The sequence below is a fragment of the Psittacula echo genome (assembly GCF_963264785.1).
Source record: "Psittacula echo genome assembly, chromosome: 6".
In the NCBI taxonomy this organism is placed as follows: domain Eukaryota; kingdom Metazoa; phylum Chordata; class Aves; order Psittaciformes; family Psittacidae; genus Psittacula; species Psittacula echo.
In genome coordinates, this window is record NC_137743.1 from 58661870 (window position 1) to 58674057 (window position 12188).

At 36.1% G+C, this 12188-nt stretch overlaps 1 protein-coding gene across 2 annotated transcripts in view; it reads left to right on the plus strand.

Moving 5' to 3' along the window:
• POLR3A (RNA polymerase III subunit A) overlaps nucleotides 1–12188 on the plus strand; it is a 39649-nt gene that overhangs the window by 11943 nt on the left and 15518 nt on the right. Inside the window, exons 14-22 of one of the 2 annotated variants that reach the window (XM_080621932.1) lie at nucleotides 1132–1270; nucleotides 3359–3523; nucleotides 3832–4004; nucleotides 5034–5145; nucleotides 5686–5804; nucleotides 8042–8179; nucleotides 9825–9995; nucleotides 10684–10797; nucleotides 12048–12083. In XM_080621932.1, the coding sequence (XP_080478058.1) occupies nucleotides 1132–1270; nucleotides 3359–3523; nucleotides 3832–4004; nucleotides 5034–5145; nucleotides 5686–5804; nucleotides 8042–8179; nucleotides 9825–9995; nucleotides 10684–10797; nucleotides 12048–12083 (1167 nt within the window). The remainder of the gene's footprint in view (nucleotides 1–1131; nucleotides 1271–3358; nucleotides 3524–3831; nucleotides 4005–5033; nucleotides 5146–5685; nucleotides 5805–8041; nucleotides 8180–9824; nucleotides 9996–10683; nucleotides 10798–12047; nucleotides 12084–12188) is intronic. The other variant, XM_080621933.1, reaches the window with a different exon arrangement.

Here is a 12188-nt window from a genome sequence, read left to right on the forward strand (position 1 = left end):
ACCTTATTCGTTGCGTGCCTGTAATGTCCTGAAATGCTCAACAGTACCAGGTTTCAATGTCCCAGATTTAGGAGATATTAAACCTGTGAAATAATATGCTTTAGTTGTTAATCTGGCAATATGTTTAAGAAGATGAGTGTTATGTGATGTGATTTTTTTTGTTGTTGTTGGTTTTTTTTCCTGTTTTGTTTTGTGTTTTTTTTATGGGTGTTTGTTTGTTACATCATGTAGACAAAGTATGTATTTTGAATGGCAGAATATTTGTGTATTTGTCACAAACTTTGAAGAGAGCTGTAGTATCACTTAGTTGATTAGGGTCTGTTAAACCTTAATTCACATATATTTTAAGGTGTCTGTATTTGATTTATTTTGTATTTGAGGCAACCAGTATTGCTTGGAAAGAATTTGGTACATTTTTAAATGTATTAAATACTTCGTATTGGTATATGCATTTTTATACCTTTAATTTCAAAATAACTAATATAATAACAGGGGAAATTCAGAAAGTGAAATTGAAATCCTAGGGAATAATATTAATTTAAAACAAGGTCAGAGCATTTATGGGCAGTATCTAATGTGAATTTTATAAGCTGATACGAAATTTAGCTAATAGCCAAGAGCAGTGATTCTTTGCTTCTGTCACTCTAAATGAATAATTCTAGCACAAGCTGTGACAGTTACTTATATTTAGCTACAGCTGAGGGGAGTACATAATTATATGAATTTAATCTCCTCAAAAAATTAAACCAAAGGCACTATATAACGAAGGAATTACAAGTGTTGAAACCTCTTTGAGAAAGGAAATGACAGCAGCAGCATTTTTTTTTTTTTTTCCATTTCTTATCAGAAAGGGAAACATGGCAGTAAGAGGGAGCAATAGACCATGTTTCTCTAAGTATATGCACATACCCTTATGTAAAGGATAACCACTCAGCAGTCAGTGGTTTTCTGTGTATAAAAAGTGCATAATATTTTCCTATTCCAAGGAATGCTACTATGCACTTCTGCAAGTATACTTCAGTACAGAAAGGTTCTGTTATAGAAAACAATTTTACAATCCTTGCTTGCTGTTTTACTATAGTTGTAGGATAACCACTGTAATTCTAATTCTTGTCTTTTTCTTTCTCTAAGCCTGTAACACTCTGGACAGGAAAACAGGTGTTCAGCCTCATTCTCAAGCCCAGTGATGATTGTCCTGTAAAAGCCAACCTACGAACCAAGGGCAAACAGTATTGTGGCAGAGGGGAAGACCTGTGTTACAATGATTCTTGTGAGTGACATTTCTAAAGCTGTGTTTTGGAAGTCTTCAGAGAAATGCAGCTATTGTTTTGTTGAGTTTGTTCTCGCTGAGCTCAATGTAGGAATTAAAGCAGTGCTTCACATAAGTATTCTTGAAATGACAAATTTAATTATGCAGGGTTTTTTTTTCCTCAAAAGTTGAAGTCATGATGCACACTAAAGAGATGTCTTGGGTGTTTTCTTGTAATAAAATCTCTTTTGAGTGATGCTAGGCTTGTCATGATATGTAGTATTAGAAGGTGAGAGAGATCAAAGCTTATAAAGTAGCTGTGCAGAGGATAAATGGAAAAATTTGATAACTTAAGGGGGGATAAGTATTACTGTTAGTTACAAATCAAACACGGAAAGGAGTTATAGGTTATACAGGTTATATATGGAAGATAGGAATACCTAAAGTATCAAACCATTTGTATCCTTCCAGTTAGGGAAGTCAGAATGGCAGATGGAATGCAAAGCATCAGGTTTGAAGAGCCTATAGGAGATGAGCAGGGCTTTGCTTGTTGTTAGTTTAACATTCATGTGGTAACAGCTCGAAAAGAACTTCAGGCAGGGTTAGCTTGCTTCCTTGTTGCTCAGAAGTGGGAGTTAGGGAGGAACCATTGATGTATAGTAATTCTGTCATACAATGTTGATGTCAGAAAGAATTTAACAAATAAGACTCGAATCCACTGTGCCAGTGGAAACTGAGCCATTTCTTTAGATTATAGGACAGCTCTGTGATTGTGAATTTAGTTATAATCATGGTGGTACAATTTGGGTTTTTTTCTGTAAGTAATGTGGAGTGAAAGGCAGCAAAGCAATCCTGTTCACACTTGTATGAACATAGGCCATCTTTATTCCAGTCTTTTCATCTTAGCAAGTATGGGAAGAATTTCTGTGTTCTGAGTTTGATGTGGAAAACTTCTGGATTTCATTGATGGCTCTGTTCTGTTCTGAAAAATACCCTTAATTTCTGAAGCAACATCTACTCCGTTCAGCAAGTTCTCTGTGAATTCTCCAAAGTCTTAAGGAGTCCTGGTGTTGTGTTTTGATTGTATTTAATAAGTGGAAGAACAATGACTTCTGGTTCAAGATGATGATTACTTAAATTCACATTGAAAATACTGAGCATAGAGTACACTGTGCAGACATCTACAGCTTTTTGCATAAAATTACTTAAATTGGATCCATCTACCTACACCAGTTCTTTGAAAGGTGCATAATGAAGTTCAGGTTGAGCGTATATTGTACTACTCTCATAGAAAAAATACGTATGAAGTTCATGTCTAGAAGACATTTTTAAATTAGTTAAAGGCTAAAGCTTATAAGGAAGATTCAGTGCCTGAAGTAGAAGGTTACTGATGAAGCAAAAGGAAGTCCTCTAAAAGAGGCAGTGAGTACAGGCCCACAGGCAAGATGGATGTCATTATTATATGCTTGTTATCCAAGAAACATTTGAGTCCAGCATGTCTTTTAAATTCACCCTGTGCCTCAAGAGGTGATAGAGTTGAACTAAATGTCAGAATTTTTAAATAAGAGAACTGTAACTTCACTTCTGAAATTTTGTTGCTCTACTTCATTTATATATAAATGATACTGGTTTACTTATTTATAAGTAACATTGGTTTATTATGCATGATTGAGGATACCATTTCTGGACAGATAAGACTGATTGAAGACTTTAATCTGATTAATGAAGCCAAGGTTTGTTTGTTTTTCTTGGTTTGGTTTGTTTTTGGTTTTTTGTGTTGGGTTTTTTTGTGTGTGTTGATTTTTTGTTTGGTTTGGTTTTTGTTTTTTTTTTTTTTTTTACAAGATGGATTGTTCACAATGTTTCTCACAAGTCTTAAATTGGATACAGATGCTTTTCTAAGGTGGCAGGGAAAGAAATTTTGAGTTTGTAAGGTCAGGTTATAGGCTGTTCCCCTTACAAATTTACTCATGCGTTTCTACAGATACATTAAATGTGTGTTCTTCTAATGGAAAGAGCTTTTATTTAAAAGCCTGCTTCATAAACAATTACTAGAGTTTAGGTAATGTTTCAGGAAACCAGTGAATTTTTGTTGCCTTTTATTTCTAGATGTCACAATTCAAAACAGTGAGTTACTGAGTGGTAGTATGGACAAAGGTACCTTGGGTTCAGGATCCAAGAACAACATCTTCTACATCTTGCTGAGAGACTGGGGGCAGGTAGAAGCTGCAGATGCCATGTCACGACTAGCCAGGCTTGCTCCTGTCTATCTTTGTAAGTACATTTCCTGGAAAAATAGTATCTTAAATCAGAAACAGAACAATTGAACAATAATTTAGCTTCAAACATGATGTACAGTGTTAAACAAAAACAAACAAAAAAAATCACCAAAAAAAAACGCCACAACCCTCACACTAGTTGTGAAACTGATAGTAACAGTGTAACATTCTATTGTGCTTATGATGGGAGGAAAAATAAAGTTCCCAGTGATAATATTTCCTGGGTTTAATCTGTTTTCTCTATATGAGAGTAAGCTATTAATATAATCATTAATTTTTTTTTTTTTTTTTTTTTAATAATAGCTAATCGTGGCTTTTCAATTGGAATTGGTGATGTAACCCCTGGGCAGGGCCTGCTAAGAGCTAAGTATGAGCTGCTGAATGCTGGCTATAAGAAATGTGATGAGTATATTGAAGCTCTGAACACTGGCAAGCTACAGCAACAGCCTGGTTGTACTGCAGAAGAGACATTGGAGGTAAAATATATATATTTTAGACTAGAGACTTCATGAATATATTCATGGAAACTATGAAGTCAAAGTTGTCTTTCAGAACCTAAAAATACATGCAAATAGGTATGCAGCTTTAGGCTAGTCTGTCTTTTCTTAACGTTAAGATGCTTGTATGCTTCTAAAAATGTTAGCTAAATACTCTACAACTGAGATCCTTCCTTCTGGCTGGATGTATTGGGGTGATATACAAGACAATAAAATCACATAGGTAGTTGGAATGGGATTAATTACATTTATCAATGGTCAAAGGTTAGGTGGAATTTGGTTATGCTGAGCTTTTTTTCTTCTTTCTGTAGAAATTTTGATGAAGAGCAGTGACTGTTGCCAAAAGCTTATAGGCATGGACTTACTGAATTCAGCTGAAGAACACCTTCATTGTCTTTAATGGTTTTATATGTTGATCATCTTGGCTAGTTTGAGACATTGATCATCTGATGTCTAGTTTTTACTGTTAAAAAAAATAAAAAACCAAACAAACAAAAACAAACAAAAAAACCACCACCACCACCAAATGACCAGAAAACCCCACCCTGTGATGAAGTACTGTCACAGCTGTTCAGTTTGAAGTGGTACTCCGGTTGAAAGAAGTGTTTTAGTCTTTTCCATTCTTCCTCTTTTTGAACACCTGTGTATATCCTAAAATGTTTTTTTGGTACAGTTGTTAAGTTCTTAACAATTGGATGTAACAATTTTTGGAGGTAATCTCTTGTACAGCAAGACATAGGGCTTACATAAGTGCTTGATTTAGCTTAAGTTGGTGCTGCTGACAAAAGGGATTGTGATGTTCCTGGCAACCCTTGTCTTGTTGCAGCAAATTGGAAAATTAAGCAAGTTAAAAGTTAAACTTGTTTTTCCCAAAGCAACATCTAGTTTTCTTCTTTTATTATATTTTGAATTCCCTTTGACTACTGAAGGTGTTGCTGGGAATGATAGAGTACTGTTTGTGTATGGTATTTTTAACAAAAGCTGAATCTCTGAAATCTTGTATTTCAGGCCTTAATCCTCAAAGAACTGTCTGTTATCAGAGATCATGCTGGCAGTGCCTGTCTCAGAGAACTGGACAAGAGCAACAGTCCCCTTATCATGGCACTCTGTGGTTCTAAAGGTAGGGATAGTTAAACTTTGGAAGTGGATTGCTTGCTTCATCACTGTTCTCACTTTTACATACTCTGTCTTTATAGGTTGTTTCATATAGTCAGCATTAAATTCATGTATAGATTTCAGGTGACCCTTTTCAGTAAGTACATGTTTGGTAAAGGTAATTAAAAGTTAATTCAAATAATTTAAAGAAACTGTGAAGCGAAATATGTAGGTTAGGATCATGGGTTGTATAAAACACAATCCTTAATATGAGACAGGATAGTATAAGGACTGTAGTTAAATAGTGGTGGTATGAATGTCTATGACCCAAAGAAAAATTGTTTAGAAGGATTCATTAGCTTTATTGTAGACTTAGTTGTCAGTCTCTGTGAAAATGCTGAAATGCACAGAATAAGTAACAGAAAACCTTCTTTAACTGTTGCGATTCTAAGTGCTTTTTTGACAAATTATGAAGCTAAATAATAGATCTTCATAGAAGTGAAGACAGCTTACAAAAGGAGCAGTGATATTCGTCCATCGTGAGCTAAGTGTTTTTTGGTTTCAGGCTCCTTCATTAATATATCCCAGATGATCGCTTGTGTAGGTCAGCAGGCTATCAGTGGATCCCGAGTTCCTGACGGGTTTGAGAACAGATCCTTGCCTCACTTTGAGAAGCATTCCAAGGTAATGTATGTGTACAATACACTGTAAAGAAAAGTGAAAGAAATAGACTTAAACCATTTTAAGGAGGATGGACGACAGTATGTGTTGTTACAGAATAGTTAGGGTTGGAAAGGACCTTAAGATCATCAAGTTCCAACCACCCCTGCCATGTGCAGGGACACCTCACACTAAACCATGTCACCCAAGGCTCTGTCCAACCTGGCCTTGAACACTGCCAGGAATGGAGCATTCACAACTTCCTTGGGGAACCCGTTCCAGTGCTTCATCACCTTGACAGTAAAGAACTTCGTCCTTATATCCAAACTTCCCCTGTTTAAGTTTGAACCTGTTACCCCTTGTCCTGTCACTACAGTCCCTAACGAAGAGTCCCTCCCCAGACATGGGGGACATGGTGAAGGAAAAGGATCACGTATGGTGATTTGACAGTTAACAGTAGTGTTATGAATTGGCATAGGATGTCTAGATAGCTTGAATTTTTACAGCTAAGCCTTCCTTAGACATTTCTAATTTAGTAAAATGAAAGTAACTCGAATAATACATTTTTGATTCTCTTGAGAGTTCTGAAGGTAATTTGTTGGAGATTTTCTTGTGTTATGTTTCACTGCACTAAGACTTTTCAGGGCAATTTTTTTGGTGTATGTTCATATCTTTAGACAGGTGAAACATGCCAGGTAAACCATTGTCCTGGGCTCAGCAGTAGCAGCCATTTTTTCTCCTTCTTAGTAGCTGGTGCAGTGCTGTGTTTTTGACTTTTAGCCTGGGAACAGCGCTGATAATGTTTTTGATGATGTTTTTAGTTGTTGCTAAGTAATGTTTACTCTGACCAAGGACTTTGTGAGTCTCGTGTTCTGCCAGGGAGGGGGGAAGCCAGGGGGAAGCAGAGACAGAACACCTGACCCAAACTAGCCAAAGGGGTATTCCATACCACAGCATCTCATGCCTAGTATATAAACTGGGGGGAGTTATCTGGAAGGCCCAGATCGCTGCTCAGGTTGGGCTGGGTATCAGTCAACGGGTGGTGAGCAGTTGTATTCTCTTCCCTTGTGATTTCCCTCATCATTATTATTACTGGTGGTAGCAGTAGTGGTTTTGTGTTATGCCTTAGTTACTGGACTGTTCTTATCTTAACCTGTGGGAGTTACAATCTTTTGGTTTTCCTCCCCATCCCTCCACGAGTGGGGGGAGGAAGAAGTGGGGGAAGAGAGCAAGCGGCTGCGTGGTTCTGAGTTACTGGCTGGGCTTAAACCATGACAACCATTCTGGAGGCTGCTGCTTTTTCTTTCTTTTTCCACTAAGACTGGTATCATGGGCTACTTTGACGTTCATGTTTGAAGTCTGTTATACATGAAACAATAAGGAGTCTCATGCACTTGTTAACATAGTGAGATTCTTCTTTTTTTTTTTCTTTTTTTTTTTTTTTAACTGCTACCTGAAATCTAATGATCAGTAGAGAAGGTTCCAGGTACCAGCCATCAGTCTTGTGTTAGTCAGAACTCAAGTGCTGGATGATGTCCATGACACTTGCATTTGTCACTAAACATCCAAATTTCAACTTCTGCAATGTGAAATATTTTCATTTCTGAATAAATGAAAGAAGAAGAAATACTTAACGGATTAGATGAGAAGGTAAAAGTTAAATTTAACTCTAGCTTTTTTACTGATTTAGAAAGCACTCTTTGTTAAATAACAACAAAAGGTATTGTAAGATGAACCTCTGTAGCCTATATGTTGGTTTATCTGATCATGGAGACAGGTTGGTGTTACTTGACTTGAAAGGAGGCCTGCATAAAGTTCATTTGTCAAGAACTCTTCTCAGAGGTGAGAATAAACCATGAAAAAGAATTACTTATATGTCTCTAGTGTGTAGCACTGCAAATACCTTTGCTATACTATTGCAAAGTGACCATTCTTACTGCCTTTCCAATTTTTGCGATTTTTAAGGGAGGCCAAAATGATGGAAGCTGGTGTAGTGTTTGCAAGGAATGGCTAGAAGCATGACAAGGCCTGTAGGTGGAGGAAGAAGGTCTGTTGCATTGGTTTGGAAGAAATAGGCAAGAGTTTTGAAGTCTTTATTTGGATCAGTATATGAAAGTTGAATTTCAAAACTAAATGCACCTGAGATGACTTCTCTTTGTGTATGCACTGATGGAATTTAGATGACATACATGTTTTTCTGTAACATGCATATACAAAATGTACATTTCATTTCAACCTTTTTTCCCCACTCTTCTCTGTAGCTTCCAGCAGCAAAAGGCTTTGTTGCTAATAGCTTCTATTCTGGGTTGACCCCCACTGAATTTTTTTTTCATACAATGGCTGGTCGAGAAGGTCTGGTTGACACAGCTGTAAAAACAGCCGAAACTGGATATATGCAGGTAACTGTCAGTGGAGTAGGGGATTTGTCAGCCTTGCAAAAGCAGGGTATTTCTTATGTGTATGTTGAGGTGAGGGATGGGGGAGAAGTGCATACATTGGGGGTGTGTGTGTTTAATGTAACAACATAATTTGTACTGTGAAATACATGATTTTGCTCTATTCTCCAATAGGCATGAGGTTTGTAAACCAGACCTCAGGCAGTGGGACAATAACATGCTTCTATTAAACTGATTCCTCTTGAATATGGGTGATAAGCCCTTGTTCTATGGAGTTATTGAGGACTACTATGCTATTGTAGTATGTGTTCCTAAAACCCAGGTGAATGATGGAAGTTTGTCCATACATTGTAACATAGATTTGAGTTGTGAGTGCTTTTTCAGATACAGTATTTCAACAATGAGAAGCAGAAAACACAAATCCTTTTGTGTTTGGGTTATTTAAAAAAAGATTGTCTGAATGACAGAAATACGGCTAAAAGTCCCTTTTAGTATCTGATTTGGCATATAGACTTAAAGTTCTGTAAGATGTTAGTGTCTTTGGCTGTATCTTTTGTGGAAATAAATGTCCCTCTGTCATTATGAGCAGTATTAAGACTTCAGTAAAGATTTTTAAGTAGTATTTTAAGTATAGTCCTCTTCCTAATGTAACAGGCAGTGGAAAAGCCAAGATAATTTGGGACTGGGCACACAGTCAGAGATAGACAAGTAAATCTGCAAAGACTGAAATAAATTCTTTCTGGGGTGGGTGACTAATTAGACCATTTGTTTCTTAAGCTAACAGAATAATGTTTGCATACGTGTAAGTATGTATAAAAAAATATTTAATAAGCAGTCTGCAAAACCTTTTTCCTTACCAACTTTCACCCTACATGAATAAATTGTAGCACTTGGACTTTAGAATTTCAAAACAAACAAAACCAAATGACATTTATTTTATTTTGCCATTTTTCTCCTCAGTAAGAAAATAGAATAAATTACCAATTTCTATTCTTCGCTGAGCTGTTTTACTGTTACGGAGCAATGAAGTACATGCTTAAAGTAAAACTGTTTTTACCACTATTGCTTCGTAGCATGCCTTCTTTTTGGGAGGCAGAGAAAGGAAGATGCTAATAAACAGATTTCCTGATACAAGGAATTAATGTAAGAGAAGTAGCTAACACTGGTAAAAAATAGTACCTATGGGCTTTGACAGAAGAGCTCTTTGCTTTCTTTCAGTGAAAATAACCGTTAACTGGTTTTGCTTCCATATGAAAAGAGTATTGTAACCCTCGAGAAATAAACCTCATTGGAAGAATGCAAATATTCTGTGAAATTCTTCCCCTCTGCAAATTCCTTGGACTGTAGTAGGTTCTTGCAGTTTAGCATTAGCTTTCCTATATGTTCTAATTTCTAAATGTGGAGAATTGTGTTGTTGCTTTGAATTTTGTTATTGTTTCCTTTCATGCTCTGGGAAATGTACAGTAAGTCCCTAAAGATAATGTATGACTTAAAGTAGGTTTTCATGCCTGCTTGTGTGCTGATCACTCTACCAAATTTATTTCCTGAGTTCAGTTTCTATACTTTTTGTAATCCAAATGAATAGCTATTTTTTAAAAGTTCCCAGATACTTTCCTTGCAATTTTTTTTTCCTTCCTCTTTCCTTCAGAGGCGGCTGGTAAAATCCCTTGAAGATCTTTGCTCACAGTATGATTTGACAGTCAGAAGTTCTACTGGTGACATTATACAGTTTATTTATGGAGGAGATGGCTTGGATCCTGCAGCCATGGAAGGGAAGGATGAACCACTAGAATTCAAGCGAGTTCTAGACAATATCAGGGTAAGGCTTACTGCAATCTGTCGGAAGTTTAAAAAGACTATTAAGCATGTAGATGAAGTAGTAAGTTATGGGGAGAATTGTTTCAATTGAAGTATTTTTTTTTTAAATTGCCCGGTCAGTCATTCAGCACATATATAACAGGACTGAACTGTGTATAAGCTTTGAAAACAGAGTTTTCTTCTGTGCTTAGACATAGTTCTATGACCTAATATCTAACTCACTAGATAACTTACTACTTAGTTGAGTACTATACTGGACTGATATTACACCAAGTAATTCCTTATTAAATGAAAACATTCATGTTCTTTGAGCTGTTTCTTAAGTTGGAGGCCTGATTGTTAAATAATTTCGGATGTGTTGTGATGTTTAAAGGACAGTATTATTTGGTTTTGTAGTAGGTTTTGTTGCTAAATACCTTTTGCTGAAAGGAGTATTCAGATTTCTGTAATGTGAGTGTAATAAGTTGATAGAATTAGAAGTGTGTGTGTGTATACCTTCAGATTTGTGCATGTAAATAGAAGTGTATGTGGACGATCTCTTCCCATTAGTCTAGTATTATATAGAAAAAAAAACCCAAATAAACAAAAACCCCAAACTAAAACCCAACCAAAACTGACAAATGCTGTTTATCGATGAATGTTTTGTGCATATGGTTTATGTAAAGAATTAAGTGGTTTTTCTTCTTAAGGCTGTATATCCATGCCATAGTGAACCAGCCCTTAGTAAAAATACATTGGTGTTAACATCAGAGGCCATCATGAAGAAGAATGAATTTCTTTGCTGCCGAGACAGTTTTCTGCAGGTAATTACCTCATTTCCTCATCACACAGTGATTAACTTTCCCTTATAAATTAAGGAAATTAAATGAAATGGTCTTATCAATCTGTAGGAGATGTGGCTGAACTTCATGTGTTAGAAGCAGGAGTAGTAGTTTGTTCAGTAATGTATTTGTGCACTTTTAGGAGGTGGAGAAGTAGGGCTAGTTATTTTAATTCTTATTATGGTAGTTGTTCATGTTCAGCACAGGAACATCAGAAATAAGAGAAAAATCTAGTGATTTTTTTGAATAGAAGGTGCTGCTGCTCTGAGCTATCTTGCTGGAATTTCTCCATAGCAAGATGGTACAGTAATTATGTGCTTCCTCTAGGATGTCAGAAACAAGGTGATTATGACTCTACATATAAAGGAAGCACTAGCACTGAGTCTCAAACTCCATTATTATACATGTATTTTGATATTACCAACTTTCTGAATGTCTGTTTTTACTCATTTGCTGGTTTTCCTTTAATAAAGCTATACACTTAGACCTATTTACCTTGCTTATGATACTATAAACCAGCAAAACACTTGTAGCGTATGAAAGAGCTTTGCTGGACAGGGCTTATCTTCAGAGGAGTACTTGAGCTTTTTACGGATGAGTGAGCAGTCACGTGACTGCTTACCCTTTGAATTGTGGAAGTCAATTTGTTTGAAAGAACAATAAGCAATTTTAATATTTGAGAGCAGCCACACTTCAGGCTGCTTTGGAAGACAAGGAATAAAAACTGTAGAATTACCCTGCCTTTTGACATATGAAGTTGTTACTGTGATGAACCTTCTGATTACTGACAGTGATATGAGAATAATGTGAATTTAGTGACCTGCTTTTGAAGGGCTTCTTTTTAGTAGATCAGAGTGCTTTGGAGCAGAAGGTGACAGAAATAATAAGCCACTGTTTATAAACCTGATTTGCAGTTCCATTGACAGAGCAGAGTTGAAAAAGTAATTGTATCCGTACTTGAAATATGCTCTAACTTCTAACAGCATCTCTGAAGGGAAAAAAAAAAAAAAAAAGGCAATATACTTATATCAAGGTTTGGAACTGAAATTGTTCTTTGAGATTCACATATTTTTAAATATATCAGGGAAATAATCGCTATTAATTTCAGAAGCACAGATATGGCTACATCACCTTAGTGGTAATCAGTTTAACTTAAGGTTTCTAAGTTTTAGATATTACTACATTTTCTTCTTTCCTTTTCTTTTTTTTTTTTTTTCTGTTCATCCTTGAAGACATTAACTGAGACAGGTTATGAAAAATATAATGAGGTAATTGTAGCATGTGTGTGCACTGTGTGAGCATTAATGTTAGTGCTTTTTAGCTAAAGATGTATGCATAGTGCTGAAGTAGCTGATTAGCATATATACATTACT